At 36.2% G+C, this 15,976-nt stretch overlaps 2 protein-coding genes across 51 annotated transcripts; both read right to left on the bottom strand.

The window, feature by feature from the left end:
* Positions 1–1,368: 1,368 nt before the first annotated feature.
* LOC141380148 (uncharacterized) lies at positions 1,369–15,559 on the bottom strand. 50 transcript variants are annotated; one of them, XM_073937124.1, is made up of 12 exons: positions 15,476–15,559; positions 14,970–15,060; positions 14,835–14,865; positions 14,251–14,300; positions 13,259–13,366; positions 12,910–13,045; positions 12,735–12,778; positions 4,339–4,429; positions 4,138–4,258; positions 2,719–2,885; positions 2,243–2,330; positions 1,369–1,713 (listed from the first exon to the last, which is right to left on the bottom strand). In XM_073937124.1, exons 5-8 carry the CDS (start codon positions 13,298–13,300, stop codon positions 4,388–4,390), a joined length of 264 nt encoding a protein of 87 aa, XP_073793225.1. In that variant the 5' UTR covers positions 13,301–13,366; positions 14,251–14,300; positions 14,835–14,865; positions 14,970–15,060; positions 15,476–15,559; the 3' UTR covers positions 1,369–1,713; positions 2,243–2,330; positions 2,719–2,885; positions 4,138–4,258; positions 4,339–4,387. The 50 variants fall into 50 exon arrangements, 39 of the variants coding, with proteins under 39 accessions (XP_073793225.1, XP_073793215.1, XP_073793210.1 ...); XR_012397675.1 differs by having other exon boundaries at positions 1,374–1,713; positions 2,814–2,885; positions 4,339–4,542; positions 12,717–12,778; positions 13,259–13,557; XR_012397677.1 differs by having other exon boundaries at positions 1,374–1,713; positions 2,814–2,885; positions 4,138–4,241; positions 4,339–4,542; positions 12,717–12,778.
* Positions 4,584–12,495, bottom strand: LOC108179085 (uncharacterized). Its single transcript, XM_005161635.5, has 2 exons — positions 12,335–12,495; positions 4,584–12,141 (listed from the first exon to the last, which is right to left on the bottom strand). Exon 2 carries the CDS (start codon positions 11,375–11,377, stop codon positions 5,303–5,305), a length of 6,075 nt encoding a protein of 2,024 aa, XP_005161692.1. The 5' UTR covers positions 11,378–12,141; positions 12,335–12,495; the 3' UTR covers positions 4,584–5,302.
* Positions 15,560–15,976: the final 417 nt, after the last annotated feature.

Here is a 15,976-nt window from a genome sequence, read left to right as displayed (position 1 = left end):
CATCGGTGCGATGTCGCTCAGGGAGCGTTTGCTAATTGGCAAAATGTCGCCGCGACGTCGGCAAATGATCGGAAACGCTGTCCGGCCGATGTTAGGACGACGCAACCGGAAATACCGGCCGCGCCGCGGAGGCGCTATTCTCAGGCGTTTTGCTCATACTTATGGACCACTAGCTGCAGCAGCTGCTTATTTATAATAAACACGACACACCACTCTCAATAACAGTTGAAGATTTATTAATATTTTCACAAACATACAAATAGATTAACATACTTTTATCACACATAACCACCACGTTTAAAACAAAACCAACAAGTTGTACTATAACCATGGCTAAGCTACTGTGCAATAAAGATTTTAAATACAAAGTTCATTGCAGCATTTATATTAAGACCATAGGAATATTTACAAGTACTTCAAAACATGTACACTAAGGGTGACTATAGTTTACTATAGTAAAAACACAAATAACGTGTGTAAGCACATGTTATAATGCTTATAATTTCTTAAATAGTGTTAAAGAAAATGCATGTTTCCAAGACTATAATTTTAAAATACAAGATAATTCCAGTCATGTGTTCAGTATCCAAAAGACTTTCTTCAGGGAGTTACAATAATAAAAGAGAACACAAACACAAAATAAATACCAAGCAAACAATATTTACAGTAGTAAATAAAATCATACAAATTAAAATAATTGTCTGATAAAATCTTATTAAAGTCTGTAGTACAATTTTTTTTATAAATGGCATTCAACAATTTGAAATCTCCTATGAACTAATAACACATCAATAATATAAAATAACAATACTTTCTCAGAGATAACCAGTTTTTTTAAGCAAACTAATGCACGACACAAAACAGATTTTGTCATTATATATATATATATATATATATATATATATATATATATATATATATATTGTATATAAAAATATTTCCGTTAAACAGAAATTAAGGGATTATATATATATATATATATATATATATATATATATATATATATATATATATATATAAATATATAAATATATAAATATATATATATATATATATATATATATATATATATATATATATATATATATATATATATATAATCCCTTAATTTCTGTTTAACGGAAATATTTTTTAACACATTTCTAATCACAATAGTTTTAATAACTCATTTTTAATAACTGAGTAAATAATATTTGACTAGATATTCTTCAAGACACTTCTATACAGCTTAAAGTGACATTTAGAGGCTTAACTAGGCAGGTTAGGGTAATTAGGCAAGTTATTGTATATCGATGGTTTGTTCTGTAGACAGTCGAAAAAAATTGCTTAAAGAGGCTGATAATATTGACCTTAAAATGTTTTTTTTTTAAATTCAAAACTAAAATATAAATAAAAGAAATAAGACTTTCTCCAGAAGAAAACATAACATTTTCTTGCTCTGACCTATATATATATATATATATAAACTGGTTGTAAATTGTGTACAATGTTCCAAGAAATCAGACAAAATTAAAAGAAATAACCTGTCATTTAGTTTTGTTTTATTCTTGTGGAATGTTGCTTACACATAAAAGGGCATATATAGGTGGAATAAAAAGTGTGTCGCCATCCTCTAAATTGTTCTTGTATGTTGTCTTCATCTTTAGTCTTCACAAGTGAGGCTGGCCCAAACCAGGACTGCAGTAGCCAAATCTAATCCTTGTAGTGGGAACCCTTAAATAAAGCAAGAAACCAAAAGGAGAAAGATTAGCATTGCAGCAGTTCATATTACCACAAATAAATATTATTTGTTTCATGACATATAACTGGAGTATGTGTTATGCAAGTGCCTAGCTAAAATGTGTAATTTAATTTAAACTTAAAGAGTGTGTCTGAGCACTAATTTTCAGAAAAGCCATTTGAAAGTTAAATTCCTTGTGAAATCATAATGAATGTTTTTTTTTTTTGGTTTTTAGTATCATTGTGTTAGTATAAATGTGTATCTAAATATATGTCTAATCTTCAGATACCACATTACATTATTATTATATTTAAAAAAACAGCTTGAGGAGAGAATCAGTACATTGGAATACTATTTTTTTCAGAAGGATCATGTGACACTATTAATTATATACATTGTATTAAATTCACAGTATTACTGCTTGACTGTATTAATTAAATAAAGCTGACACTATCAGAAGAGAATTTACCATACCAACCTAAAAGCTATGAAACATTAGTGTATGTTTAAGATGTTACTTACTAGTCCTATTGTACTTTGGAGAGGTTGTCTGACAGGAGGATCCCTTCAACTCAGGAGAATTCTCAGCAGACCATCAGCGTACACCAATCTAAGAATAAAATAAGCAATTTGTTAAAAACCAAAAAAATATATATTTTATATTTCCAGGTTCATAGGAAAGAAGAAAGTTAAAGCAGATTTAAAATGTAGAAATTGACAATTGACAATTTAATGGCACAACATACCCCAAACTAAGCACGCTCAAATGGTTAATTTACATAAATGACAACTGCTGCTCATTATACCAATATTAACTGTTAAGGATTCATTTTCTTTTGGGCTTAGTCCCTTTATTAATCTGGGGTCGCCACAGCGGAATGAAAGGCCAACTTATCCAGCATATGTTTTACGCAGCGGATGCCCTTCCAGCTGCAACCAATACACACTCATTCACACACACTTATACACTATGGTCAATTTTAGCATACCCAATTCACCTATGTCTTTGGACTTGGGAAAACCGGAGCACCCGGAGGAAACCCACGCCAACACAGGGAGAGCATGCAAACTTCACACAAAAACGCCAACTGACCCAGCCGAAGCTCGAAGCAGCGACCTTCTTGCTGTGAGGCAAACGTGTTACCCTCTGCGCCACCGTGCTCTCCTGTTAAGGAATCAGATTAATATAAATGAATTGACATGTTTATTTAGTGTCTGACACATTAAATATTGCATTTTTAAATATTGTTTCATTTTAAGATTTATTTCAGAATTAACTATAGAACCTGGATATGTCGTCACATTTTCATGCACAGCAGCATTTCCAAGAACAAAGAAAAACAGAATATAGGACAACTGAAAAAAAAATAAAAAAAACTCTGACTGAATGCTTTAAGTAACTGGCTAGGAATGAGCAGGTATAAGATTCTGAGGGTATAATCTTAGATAAAAATATCACAGTTTCACAGTATTGTGATTACTGCTCTGAAATGTGTTTTTTTTATCTCTGTAAAAAAAACAGCTACTGTTTCCTCATTAAACACAATATGTTTTATTTTAAGAAACATTTAAAATATTTTGTAACAGTAAACATGCCAGGCTAAATAATAATTTAATAAAATAGTACTATCTTCATTAGACTCAAAAACACTGATTTCTTGTGAAGGCATAATAAGCTATTTGTTTTTCAGATGTTTGCTGAATCGTGAGCTGACCAGTAGCTTTTGATGTGGAGGGTCTTTTGCTGCTGTAGATAGTGTTGGACTATTTTTTTAAGTCTTTGATAACGTGCTAAAAACCATATACAATGCATCCGGAAAGTATTGATAGCGCTTCACTTTTTCCACATTTTTAATGTTTCAGTCTTATTTCAAAATGGATTAAATTCATTAATTTCCTCAAAATTCTACACACAATCCCCATAATGTGTGTTGACCCGATTTTTATTAATCATTTACAAGTCAATATTGCCTATATGGATTGTGATTTTAACATGTAAAATTGCAGTGTTAAATGCAATGCCATCAAACATTTTAGACGCACCAGTGCAAAAAGCTAGTCTAGAGCACTTGGAATGCTGGTGTAGTTCTAGTTAAATTCAGTTCAGTTAAAGCTGTATATGCAGCCGGTCTCAAGTATAGGATTTAGTATTTAACTAATCTTAACAACTAAACATTTACGAGTCTGTATTAGCCAGCTCATGTACTACAATGTAACAGATACTGTATATTGCCACCTTGATACTCAAGCTTTCTTTAAAATATTTTGTGTTCAACCGATTAATTAATTCTTTCATTTAATTTTTTCAGTGCAATAGTATAGCTTACACTGGTTTATTTGTATGGACCCCCCAAAATAGCGGAGGCCACTTTCTGGCCACCCAAGTATAAATTTCTTGCCTAGCCACTGTGAACTACCTGTCTGTCCTGCTCCAGAACTCTTTGTCGGCTACTTGTATGTGTGAATACAGCTGCACAAATACAGCCTCTGCACATCCTCACCACCAGGAGAACAGAATGACCTGAAAAATATAACCAACTGAAATCAGTTGAAATGTATTTTGTCTTGTGATGATGACACAAAAAAAAAATTATTTTTCACAAAGGATGTGCTGTTACCTATGAAACGGTCTATAATGAATGATCTTTTGATCCTGTTTCCTTGATGTCATTCACTCAGAGATGGTTTGGACATTTGATTGTATCTAAACTGTAATGAATTTAAGTTACAAAAACATTGATAGCAGGACCATTGATCTTGTAACTTATACAAATTGTTAAGTATTGAACAAGTCTGCAACTAAACTAGTCAAGTTAATAATACTAATGTTACTCCCCTCGAGATGAAACAAAGGCTCAAGTCGTTCTTTATTTTAACTGACATTTATTCGGACACGAGTCTGTAGTATGTCTTGTACATTCTAGCCTTGCACTCCTTTATGTCCCAATATTGCCGTCAGAACTACGAAAAGAAATACATAAACTTCAATTAACCCTTTAAAGGTGATGTTGCACGTAATAAACAACATACATACAAACAAAAAATAAAGTGCACATTCAACATGTAACGAAATACACTTAATTGGCTAATTATACATTACATACGGACACATAATCATACACGTTCACATACGTTAACACCATACAACACATACCTCATTGGCCTCTCTAACTCAAGAGGAATAAACTTGAAGGGTTGCAGTTTCTCTTTAACAAACTTCTTTGCACTTCTTAAACCTTAAAAACTTGTTTTAGCACAGCACCTTGTGGCTGAACTACTTGTAGTGGATCGGAAGAATATCTTCATTGCAACAATGAAATAATTCCCAAGCTAAACATAACAAGAAAAGGTTCCCCCCTCCCCCTTATAGTTTTAGTTAAATAACTTTAAATGAATTAACATGCATTAACAACAAATATACATTACTTATTTATTCTAATGATTAATTTGAACATTTTATCTATTTATTGACTTTTTAATGTAAAGTTTATGTTTATAGAGTGTAATATATAAGCATTGCTTCTGACGGCAGCTACACTCCCACCAATCACTTGTGATTTCCAGAATGAAATGTGAACTGTGCTAATCAGCTTCCAGTAATGTGACAGTCTTGTGGATTGGCCTTACTAGATGGACAGGTTTACACAGTTTCCTTCCATGGTTATCTAATGTGGAGTCACTGATTAGTAGCTGCACTTTTCGTATGCATCCATCTTGACTTGGGTACACAGCAGTAACTTTTGCCAGCTTCCAATCATTTCTCTGCGTTGTATCATCTTGTATTATGACGATGTCATTGACTTTTGCATTTCTGTTCGTTTTGTGCCACTTTTGTCTTTGTTGTAGGCTCAACAAATATTCCTTTTTCCATCTTTGCCAAAATTCGTTAGCCAGATACTGCACTCGACGCCATCTTTTACGAAGGTAAAGGTCTTCCTTTACAAAATCTCCTGGTGGAGGCAGTATTATTGACGATTTCATTGTCAAAAGAAGGTTGGGTGTAAGTGGTTGTGGTCCAGTAGGATCGTTGAGTAATTGTGTTGTTATGGGTCGGCTATTTACGATTGCCATCACTTCATATAGATATGTTCTTAAGGATGAACTGTCCAGAGTTCTAGATGATTGATCCAGGATGGAATTCAACACACTTCTGATTGTTCGGATTTGCCGTTCCCAGGCTCCACCCATATGGCTGGCAGAGGGTGGGTTCATGACAAACTCACAGCCTAGTTGTTTCAGACATTCCTGGTCCATTTCTTTCACTGCTTCCAAAAACTCACGCCTTGCTCCAACAAAATTGGTGCCTTGGTCTGATTGCAGCTGACGAACGTTTCCACGTAAAGCAATGAATGCCCGAAGTGAGTTAAGGAATGCGTCAGTTGATAAATCATCAAGTAACTCTATATGTACTGCACGAGAGCACAAACATGTGAACAGCAGCCCATAGCGCTTTAGTTCCCTTCTTCCCTCCTTGATGTAAAATGGACCGAAACAATCCATCCCACAATATGTGAAGGGAGGAGTTGTCTCCATTCTTTCGCTAGGCAGGTTTGCCATCTTTTGTTCTTCTGTTTGCCGCCTGAATTTTCTGCATTTGACACAGTTGTAGATAAATGATGATACTGCTTGACTACAGCCGAGAATCCATATGCCATTAGATCTCAGTTCGTTTGTGGTCATGCCACGCCCTTGGTGTTTCACTTTCTGATGATAGTGATCAATCAGTAACTTGGTGATATGACTGGTTTTTGGTAAGATAAATGGATGCTTGACATTTGGGTGTAAAGTTGCATGCTCTAATCTTCCTCCCACTCTGAGGATGCCCTTGTGGTCCAAGAAGGGATTGAGTCGATACAATCTGCTTGCTCTGTCTTTAGTAATTAACTCCTTCTTGGAGTGGAGTTCCTTGATTTCTTTGGAAAAGACTAATCCTTGTTCAATGGCAATAACTACATGTTCAGCTTCTTGCCTTTCTTCGAGACTTGTAGCTTTATTGGTTCGCTTTATTGAGCCCTTCAACTCCTTTACAAATCTGATTAGTCTTGCAATAGCTTTAACTAATTTTGTCCAGCTGGAGAATTTGCTGAAACGTTCTGCCAGAGAATTCTCTGTTGTCAAGGTGTGGTGTACAAGAACTTTGCGTACCTCTGGGTCATCTGTGTCAAGATCTCCCACCTTAATCTCTCCAGTAGGAAGTGAATCTTCCCAAAGAAAACTTGGGCCACTAAACCAGTTGGAAGCAATGAGTTCTTTAGATTTGAGACCTCGAGACGCATGGTCAGCAGGGTTATCTTCTGATGCAACATACTTCCACTGTGTTGGTTTAGTACTTTCCTTGATTCGTTGGATACGGTTTGCCACGAAAACATGAAAACGCCTCGCTTCATTGTTTATATATCCCAGGACAACCTGAGAGTCTGTCCAGAAGAACTCTTGAACATTTTCCAACTCTAGTTCTCCTTTGAGCATATCACTTATGCGCACCGCTACTACTGCTGCGGACAGCTCCAATCTTGGTACAGTAGTTACCTTGGTGGGTGCTACTCTGGACTTTGCAATGACAAGTGAACAGTGGATTCGTCCTGATCTACTGACTGCTCTTAGATACGTACAGACACCATATCCTGCAACACTTGCGTCTGAAAAATGGTGGAGTTCATATCTCTGAACTTCTTGAAAATCTGCTGGTAGATAGCAGCGATCAATCTTGACATGCGCAAGGTCCTTTAGATCTGTAAGCCAGGACTCCCACCGTGACTGATGCTCATTTGAGAGTGGTGTGTCCCAGTCTGACTTGTCACGACACATTTGCTGTAGAATTTGCTTGCCAAGCAGAACGAAAGGCGCCACAAATCCAAGTGGGTCGTAGATGGAAGCTACAGTTGACAAGACTCCTCGTCTGGAGAATGGACGCTCACTCACTACTACTCGAAACTGGAAATGATCTGAAGCAACACTCCATTTAACCCCTAGAGCTCTTTCAATCAGTTGCTCGCCCAGTGCTAGATCTTGGTTTCTTACTGTCTCTACACAATCTTCTTTAGGGAGAGATTCAAGAACTTGTGGGCTGTTAGAAACAAACTTATGCAGTCGCAATTTTCCAATACTGCAGAGTTTTTTCGCTTCATGGACTAAACGAATAGCCTCTTCTTCGGAGTGGAAACTGATAAGGCCATCGTCCACATAAAAGTTCCTTTCAATGAATCTTATAGTTGCTTCACTGAACTGGCCTCGACCTTGTGCTGCAATGTACTTGAGACCAAAGTTTGCACAAGCCGGTGACGAAGCAGCTCCGAACAAATGAACTCTCATTCGGTAGACTGATGGACTTAAGTGAAAATCTCCATTGTCCCACCACAGGAAACGGAGGTAGTCTTGATCTTCGTCCCTGACTCTAAACTGGTGAAACATACGTTCTATGTCACACATCACTGCCACTGGACCCTTGCGAAACCGACACAAGACACCTATCAAGGTATTGGTTAGCTCTGGCCCTGTGAGCAGATGATCATTTAATGACACACCTTTAAATTTGGCCGAACAATCAAACACTACTCTTATTTTCCCTGGTTTTTGGGGGTGGTACACCCCATGATGCGGAAGGTACCAGGTAGAGCTTTTGTCAAGTTCTTCAAGTGGAACTCTTTTTGCATCTCCACGCTCTATAGTTTCATTCATGAATGTTGTATAGTCGTTGCAATATTGTTTGTCTCTTTCAAGTCTTTTCTTAAGACATTGGAGTCGGTGTTCTGCACAGCTTTTATTGTTTGCCAGACACGGCCTGTCCTCTTTAAATGGCAATGGTAGCTCACAATGTCCGTCTGCTGTTATCCTTACTCCTTCTTCCATTATAGACAAAAATCGTAGATCCTCTTGGGAGAAGTGAGACTCTTTCACCTTTCTTTCACTGAAATCAGATTCAAGAACTTTAATCACGTCTGGTGGTGTGATTATTTCTTTGACTTGTGTGCGACAAATGTAATGGACTTCATTTGGCAACTGATCTGATGACAACTTGGGTGTCACTTCCTTAACAATAATCCTGTGGCTGCTTCCCATAGCATCACCATAGTCAACACAAGGGTCAGCTCCACCGACTATTGTCCAACCCAAGTCTGTTCTTTGAGCGAATGGCTCATTGTCTTTTCCTGACACAACTTCTCTAGGTAAAAGCGCTTGTGAGCAATTGTAACCTATGAGTAACCCAACATCGCATTCTATAGGAGGGGCTATCTCTTCGGCAAGGTGCTCTAAGTGGGGCCATGCTCTTGCTGTCTTAGGAGTGGATATGTGATTTAGATTTGCAGGAATAAATTCTCTTGTGTATGTTACGGGAAGAAGAATTCTCTTTGAGGAATAGAAGCCTCTGACTTGCAGCCCAGACAGCCTTTCACTTTGGATAACTGAATCTCTGGTTGACAGTGTAGAAAGCTTTAACTGTACATGCTTCTTGTCAGCATCCAGACCATCTGCCTTTTCTTGTAAAATGAATGTTGTGTCACTCTGACTATCTAGAAGAGCATACACCAGGATTTCATGTTCTGGGTTGTTTGTTGTAGATAACCAAACTGGACTGATTGTAGATGTGAGGTTACTACTATTATTTTGAACTACACGGTGTGATATTGTCTCACATGGTATTTCTTTGCTTTGTTTGTTTTCCTTTGTGTCTTTTATGCCTTCTTTATTCTTTCTGATTTGTTTATCCCGTTCCTCGTGTAAACAGGTTGGGTGTTTCCCTTTGCATGTGTCACAAACACTTCTCTTTCCACATTTCTTTGAATGGTGTCCAGGGTTAAGGCACCCAAAACATAATCCCTTTGTTTGCACGAACTTGACTCGCTCCATTATTGACTTGTCCATAAACTGTCGACATGTGTGAATGCTATGGTACAATCTGTCACAGAAAACACATTTCTGTATATTTGGTTTCTCCTCTGCAGCACTTGCCAGCACCTTAGTTCCGATACTTCGAGTCTTTGTAGGCTTAACTTTTTCTAAGTCACTTCCCTTGAGTGCATGTAGTGAAGTTACTGGGTTGCACGCAATCTTGGCTTCTCTTGTGATAAAGTCCACAAAGTTACTAAATGTTGGAAAGGAACCGTGCTGCTCTTCAATCTCAATCACTTTTCTATTCCATCTTGCTGTTAACCAATCTGGAAGCTTACTTAGTATTTTCTGATTTTCACTGCAATCATTTAAGACATCAAGATTCTTGATTTGTAGCATAGCAGCTTCACAGCCTCTGAGAAAATCAGAAAACTCTCGTAACTCAGAACTGTCTTTTGTTCCGATTTTTGGCCATGAATTTAGCTTATCTCTGAAGGCTTTGGCGATCACAAATGAACCTCCATATCTTTCTTCAAGAGTGTCCCATGCCGCATAATATGCTTCATCCGTGCCCAGTAGAAAGTAACTCTCAACAGCTCTTCTGGCTGGTCCACCCACATACTTGCGGAGATAGTAAATCTTTTCATTTACTGGGATGTTTTTCCGATCTATCAGTGTCTGAAAAGACATTTTCCAGTCTTTGTACTTGAGTGGGTCTCCATTGAATACAGCAGGCTCTGGTACTGGTAGACGGCTTATATTAATGGATTCTGCTAATGCTCTAGCCAGAGCAGTAGTGCTATCTTCTTGTGTAGCATTGTTCGGAAGTTGACACCTTGTGGTCTGTGGTAAAGCGGAAAACTGATGCAGTTTTACAGTAGGTTTTGATGGTGTTAGCAGAGGTTCAGGCAAACTTCCTGGCTTAGGAGCAGCTTTCCTTTGTTTAACATTGTCATGTAGGAGGTCTGAGATTTCTTCATCTGAATTAATTTCTTCCTCGTACACTTTCAGTCGTGCCTTGGCAGCATTCATTTTCTTTACAGTTTCTAGACGTTCTAGCTCTCTTCGCTTCTGTTCTAATGCTTTTAGTTTTTCAGCATTTTCTGCTTCTTGTATTGCTAACCTTTGCCGGTTTTCTGCTTCTAGATTTTCAAGTTCGTTTCTTTCACGATCCATTTCCTCCATAACTTTAAGAGCAGCTTCAGTTGCAGCTAATTCAGCTGCTGCTTCCTGTTTCTTTACAGATAATCTGCTTGAACTTGAATATGTGCTTCCTGCACTCTTAGATTTTTGAGACGCTGCTGAGATGAACACTGAACCAGCTTCACTCCAGCGTAGTGACCCCTTTGCTACATCCTTTACACTTCCACTTTCTACAAGCCAATCTTCAGCTAGTTTTATAAGCTTTTGAGAAACAGCATCGCATGTATCCACTCTTCGACGGGTGTCTCCATCAGGAGTTACATAACTGCGCAGCTTATCATAGGTTTGTTTTACTTCTGATGAGGCATATTGGACGTGGGCAATGTGATCATGCAATGTTACACTAACAGGGTTTTCAAGTGCCTTTTTAGCTTGTTTAGCAGCAGATTTCCATTCATCATAGCATGCCTTAAAGTGAGTTTGAAACTTATTCACCTTTTCATCGTGAAGTGCTTGACCCTTTTCAGTGAATTTCCTAACTCTTTGGCTTTTCCTCAAGCTCTCTTCTTTAGCAGCTTCATTTGTGCTTGGCTCTTGTGCGCTTGTTTCACAATTTTCATCTTCAGGACTGACTTGTAACTGCAACTCCACAGCATCAATATCACAGTCTTCTTGATCTGCCATACCACTATTATAGTGTGCTTTAAACTTGTTACTTATAACTATATCTCAACTAAGTGATATCACTGTCTTTAATGTGCTTATAGCAGTAAATTTCTCAACTATTTAAAGATAAACTTAAATGTGTGTCATAAACACCTAATAAGCCAAATTATAAATTTTAAATTTTTCTCACTTGTTACAAAATATAAAATATAAAAAATGAAAAAGCAATGACTTCCCTTTAAATATATCTTAATGTATCCTTAAATGAATAATAAAATACTTGTAGCTAACAGTCACCTTATATTAAACAAACAATAACTTCAGCTTAGTCTCAAATTTTTTACCACTGCACTTTACCCCTGTAAACACTTAATAAAGTCCCTTTAAATTAACAAGGTTAATCTGCTTCACATTTAACTTGTTTTAAATGTGTTACTTCTTCTTAGCTTAACCACGCTGCACTCTTATACACCGACAGCCGTTGATGTGGGATTTGCGCGCTTGCAGTCCTTTTTTCCTTTGATGCTTGAGAACGACGTCACCGCCTAACGAGCTGCTCGTTTACAGCTCCGCTGCTGCGACCGGCACCGCTCTGCTCTCCTCTCCTCCTCTCCTCTCTTCCAGCGCGAAACAGGCTGAGTTCTGACTGTTACTCCCCTCGAGATGAAACAAAGGCTCAAGTCGTTCTTTATTTTAACTGACATTTATTCGGACACGAGTCTGTAGTATGTCTTGTACATTCTAGCCTTGCACTCCTTTATGTCCCAATATTGCCGTCAGAACTACGAAAAGAAATACATAAACTTCAATTAACCCTTTAAAGGTGATGTTGCACGTAATAAACAACATACATACAAACAAAAAATAAAGTGCACATTCAACATGTAACGAAATACACTTAATTGGCTAATTATACATTACATACGGACACATAATCATACACGTTCACATACGTTAACACCATACAACACATACCTCATTGGCCTCTCTAACTCAAGAGGAATAAACTTGAAGGGTTGCAGTTTCTCTTTAACAAACTTCTTTGCACTTCTTAAACCTTAAAAACTTGTTTTAGCACAGCACCTTGTGGCTGAACTACTTGTAGTGGATCGGAAGAATATCTTCATTGCAACAATGAAATAATTCCCAAGCTAAACATAACAAGAAAAGGTTCCCCCCTCCCCCTTATAGTTTTAGTTAAATAACTTTAAATGAATTAACATGCATTAACAACAAATATACATTACTTATTTATTCTAATGATTAATTTGAACATTTTATCTATTTATTGACTTTTTAATGTAAAGTTTATGTTTATAGAGTGTAATATATAAGCATTGCTTCTGACGGCAGCTACAACTAATCTCAACTCAACTATGATTAGTTGTCTTGTTTCTGCTGCCCAGACGGTCTCTCCACCTGCTGATAAAAAAGGAAAAAGTATGGTATTTTTCCAACAATGAAACTGCAAACAACTTAACTATAAGGGGGTAAGCAGTGAGCATCTTTTATTATAAGCAATTTACTGAATACTTTGTCACTGGTATTACCTAAAAACCAAACGTCCCAAGTTTGGCTCATAGCTGTCGTGTCCACACATCTGCCCAGTAGCTTGTGGTAATACTGAAGACACTGATCAGCTGGTCCAACTGAGTTTGGAGTTGAACTGCAATCAGGCATCCAATACTGCAAAGAAAGAGAAACTCACTTTGGGTTAACAAATAATGTAATCCCATCCACACATTTCAAGTAATTGTGCAGTTAATTGTCTTATTGAATTTTCTGAGAGCTTATGAATATATTTTGTCTTTCCAAAATAGCATGTACTGAAACACAACATTATATAAATATAATTTAATAAGAGCATGACGTGGTGGCACAATAGTGCTGTTGCCTTACAGCAAGGATGCTGACTCGAGCCTCGACTGGATCAGCTGGCATTTCTGTGTGGAGTTTGCAAATTCTCCCTGCGTTTGCGTGGGTTTTCTCTGGGTGCTCCGGTTTTGCCTACAAGTCCAAAGACATGGGGTACAGGTGAATTGGGTAGGCTAAATTGTCTGTAGTGTATGAGTGAGAATAAGCGTATATGGTTGTTTCCCAGTGATGGGTTGCAGCTGGAAGGGCATCCACTGCATAAAACATATGCTGGATTAGTTGACAGTTCATTCCGCTGTGGTTACCCCAGATTAATAAAGGGACTAATCAGAAAATAAAATGAATGAATGAATGAATGAATGAATTTAATAAAAGTTAAACTGACCTCTTAACATGTCTGTCAGGAGCTGATCTACCTGATAATAAATTTTTTGCTTAATTTTTTTAACAGGTAAATCAATACATATATATATATATATATATATATATATATATATATATATATATATATATATATATATATATATATATTTGTACAAAAAATGGTTCCAGTAGTAACGCTCCTTAAAGTTAAACTACATATTCACATTCCTCATCTGTCTACCGTTACATTATACTAATCACTGTTACATACAGTGGCCGAGAGTGCAAAGAGAGTAATAAAACACAGACAAAGAAGACAGCTTTGTCACTTTTTCTATGCTATTTGTGAGATTGTGTATGTTGTCAAACTGATGAAAATGTTTTCTCAATTTACTTTAACATTTTTGTGTTTATGTTTTTATAACTTGCAGCCGTTGTTAAATTTAAAAGTATTTTAAACATGGATGGACATCTAAATGGATATAGGGCACATATCTCAAAACATTATGAAATATTTACAGATAAATCAATTTTGAATTAAAATGTATATTTATCTTCAGACTTGTATCTCCCTGATCTTTTTAAAAGAACGGCCCCTCGTTTGCTCATCACTGTTTGACAAGTGTCTGGCAGTCAGTCAAAAATATACTTACATATAAAGATGTTCATCAGCTACACAGCACTTAGGTTAAACTTTGACCTCCTTTTCAGTTGATGTGGAAAACAAAAGCAAAAGAAAGAAAAAACAAAACGACTGAATACAAGTTGCATATCATGCCTGTACAAATCAAAATGTATTCATTTAGGGCTTAAATTGACTTGTTTGAGGATGAGTTAAGGTGTAAGGGATGGGTGAACGGTGTAAATATACATGTAATTCATAGCTATGATGTAAAGCTAAATTTTCAGCATCATTACTCAAGTCTTCAGTATCACTTGATCTTTCAGAAATCTTTTTTAAAGATGTTGATTTAGTGCTTGAGGTTGAACTAATATAATGGTGATTATCAAATGGTGCTGATTTGCTGCTCAAGAAACATTTCTGATTGCTATCAATGCTAAAAACAGATGTGATGACAAATAATTTAGTGTAAACTTTTTTCTAAGATTTAATAAATCAATTAATCATAAAAAAATTAAACAAAATGAAAATAACAAATATTACTTCATTAGCAGCAAATCTGCATATTTATTAAGTTCTGAAGAATCATGTGATGTGAAATTTAACACCACTCACATGTTTCAATGTCAAAACTTTCTTAAAATAACTGCAATAAAGACAAGTAACAGATGCATAATATATAGACATGTAACATTTGCATAATGATGTGCAATGGAAATTCATATGAATTAATCCTCTGCTTAAAGTTACCTGTCTTTTCTGCATCTCTGTGATCAGCTCCCTTCAGAAATTTAGGAATCTTGTGTTATGTTTTCTGTAGCAGGGGGTTATTCTCTCACTCCTGAAACCACAGAACACTTTTTTACTTAACATTTGTTTAAGATAACGTTACTATGAAATATCAAAACACGATTGAACTTTTGATTCACGGTCCTTTACAGTACAATGCGTATTAGACTAACGTTACATATGGAGTGCATTAAATAAAACATTGACAAAACCTCTCATCTACACATAAAGAATAAATAAAAGCCTAAACTTTAACAAACAAGTTTAACAAGAGCTAACATTAAGTAAGTTAACGTAATATTACCCCGACGCTAACGTTACCAGTGCTAATATGCTAACGGACTTTTACGAAGACTTACCACTCTTATATAACATAATATTCAACTGAATATTCATCAATTGCCAATAATAAAAGTGTGAGGAACAGTTTTATGTAGTATTTGCTTTGTTTTAGGGACTAAACTTACCTGAAAACTGTCAAAACGGCAGCTTGAGAGAAGTCGTGTTGTGTCTTTCAGGTGGTGTCGTGTCGTGTTGTAGCTTCGTTTCCCATAGCAACATCCCCTCCGCTCCAGTGTTGGAATGAGACGCGCGCGCGCACATCAAAGTCATGCAGTATTAAATTTATAAACATGATCACTCCATAGACTATTTAAATAATAACCTTGTATTTTATATATTGAATTAAAAATGTATTTAGTAGTTTTATATACGCTATTATCTTTAAGACGAGCTTTATAGCCTACTAAACTGTTACAAAACAAACACTTATTTGTGCATCAGATTCACTGTCAAAAATAAATAACCAATAAATATAAATGCAAGTATATATAAAACAAAGATGTCACTCTGTAAAAAGGTGTTTATTTTTATTAAACAGCCGAACATGCAGAACATACTTGATTTTTACACTGGGAAAAATGTATTAGAAAAAGCCACAATAAAAAAAAAGCAAACAGCAGTTAACA

The sequence above is a fragment of the Danio rerio genome, chromosome 22, assembly GCF_049306965.1.
Source record: "Danio rerio strain Tuebingen ecotype United States chromosome 22, GRCz12tu, whole genome shotgun sequence".
Classification (NCBI taxonomy): Eukaryota; Metazoa; Chordata; class Actinopteri; order Cypriniformes; family Danionidae; genus Danio; species Danio rerio.
This window is presented reverse-complemented; position numbering and strand designations above follow the sequence as displayed.

Bases quoted from the DNA above. Each gene is read 5' to 3' on its own strand.
- LOC141380148 (XM_073937087.1), bottom strand. The intron at 13,046-13,258 runs GTAAGGCAACAG...CTTTCTTTGCAG, and splicing joins CTCGAGTCAGCATCCTTGCT to TATTGGATGCCTGATTGCAG. The intron at 12,782-12,909 runs GTAATACCAGTG...CTTTTTTATCAG, and splicing joins TTGGGACGTTTGGTTTTTAG to CAGGTGGAGAGACCGTCTGG.
- LOC108179085 (XM_005161635.5), bottom strand. From the start codon at position 11,377: ATGGCAGATCAAGAAGACTGTGATATTGATGCTGTGGAGTTGCAGTTA.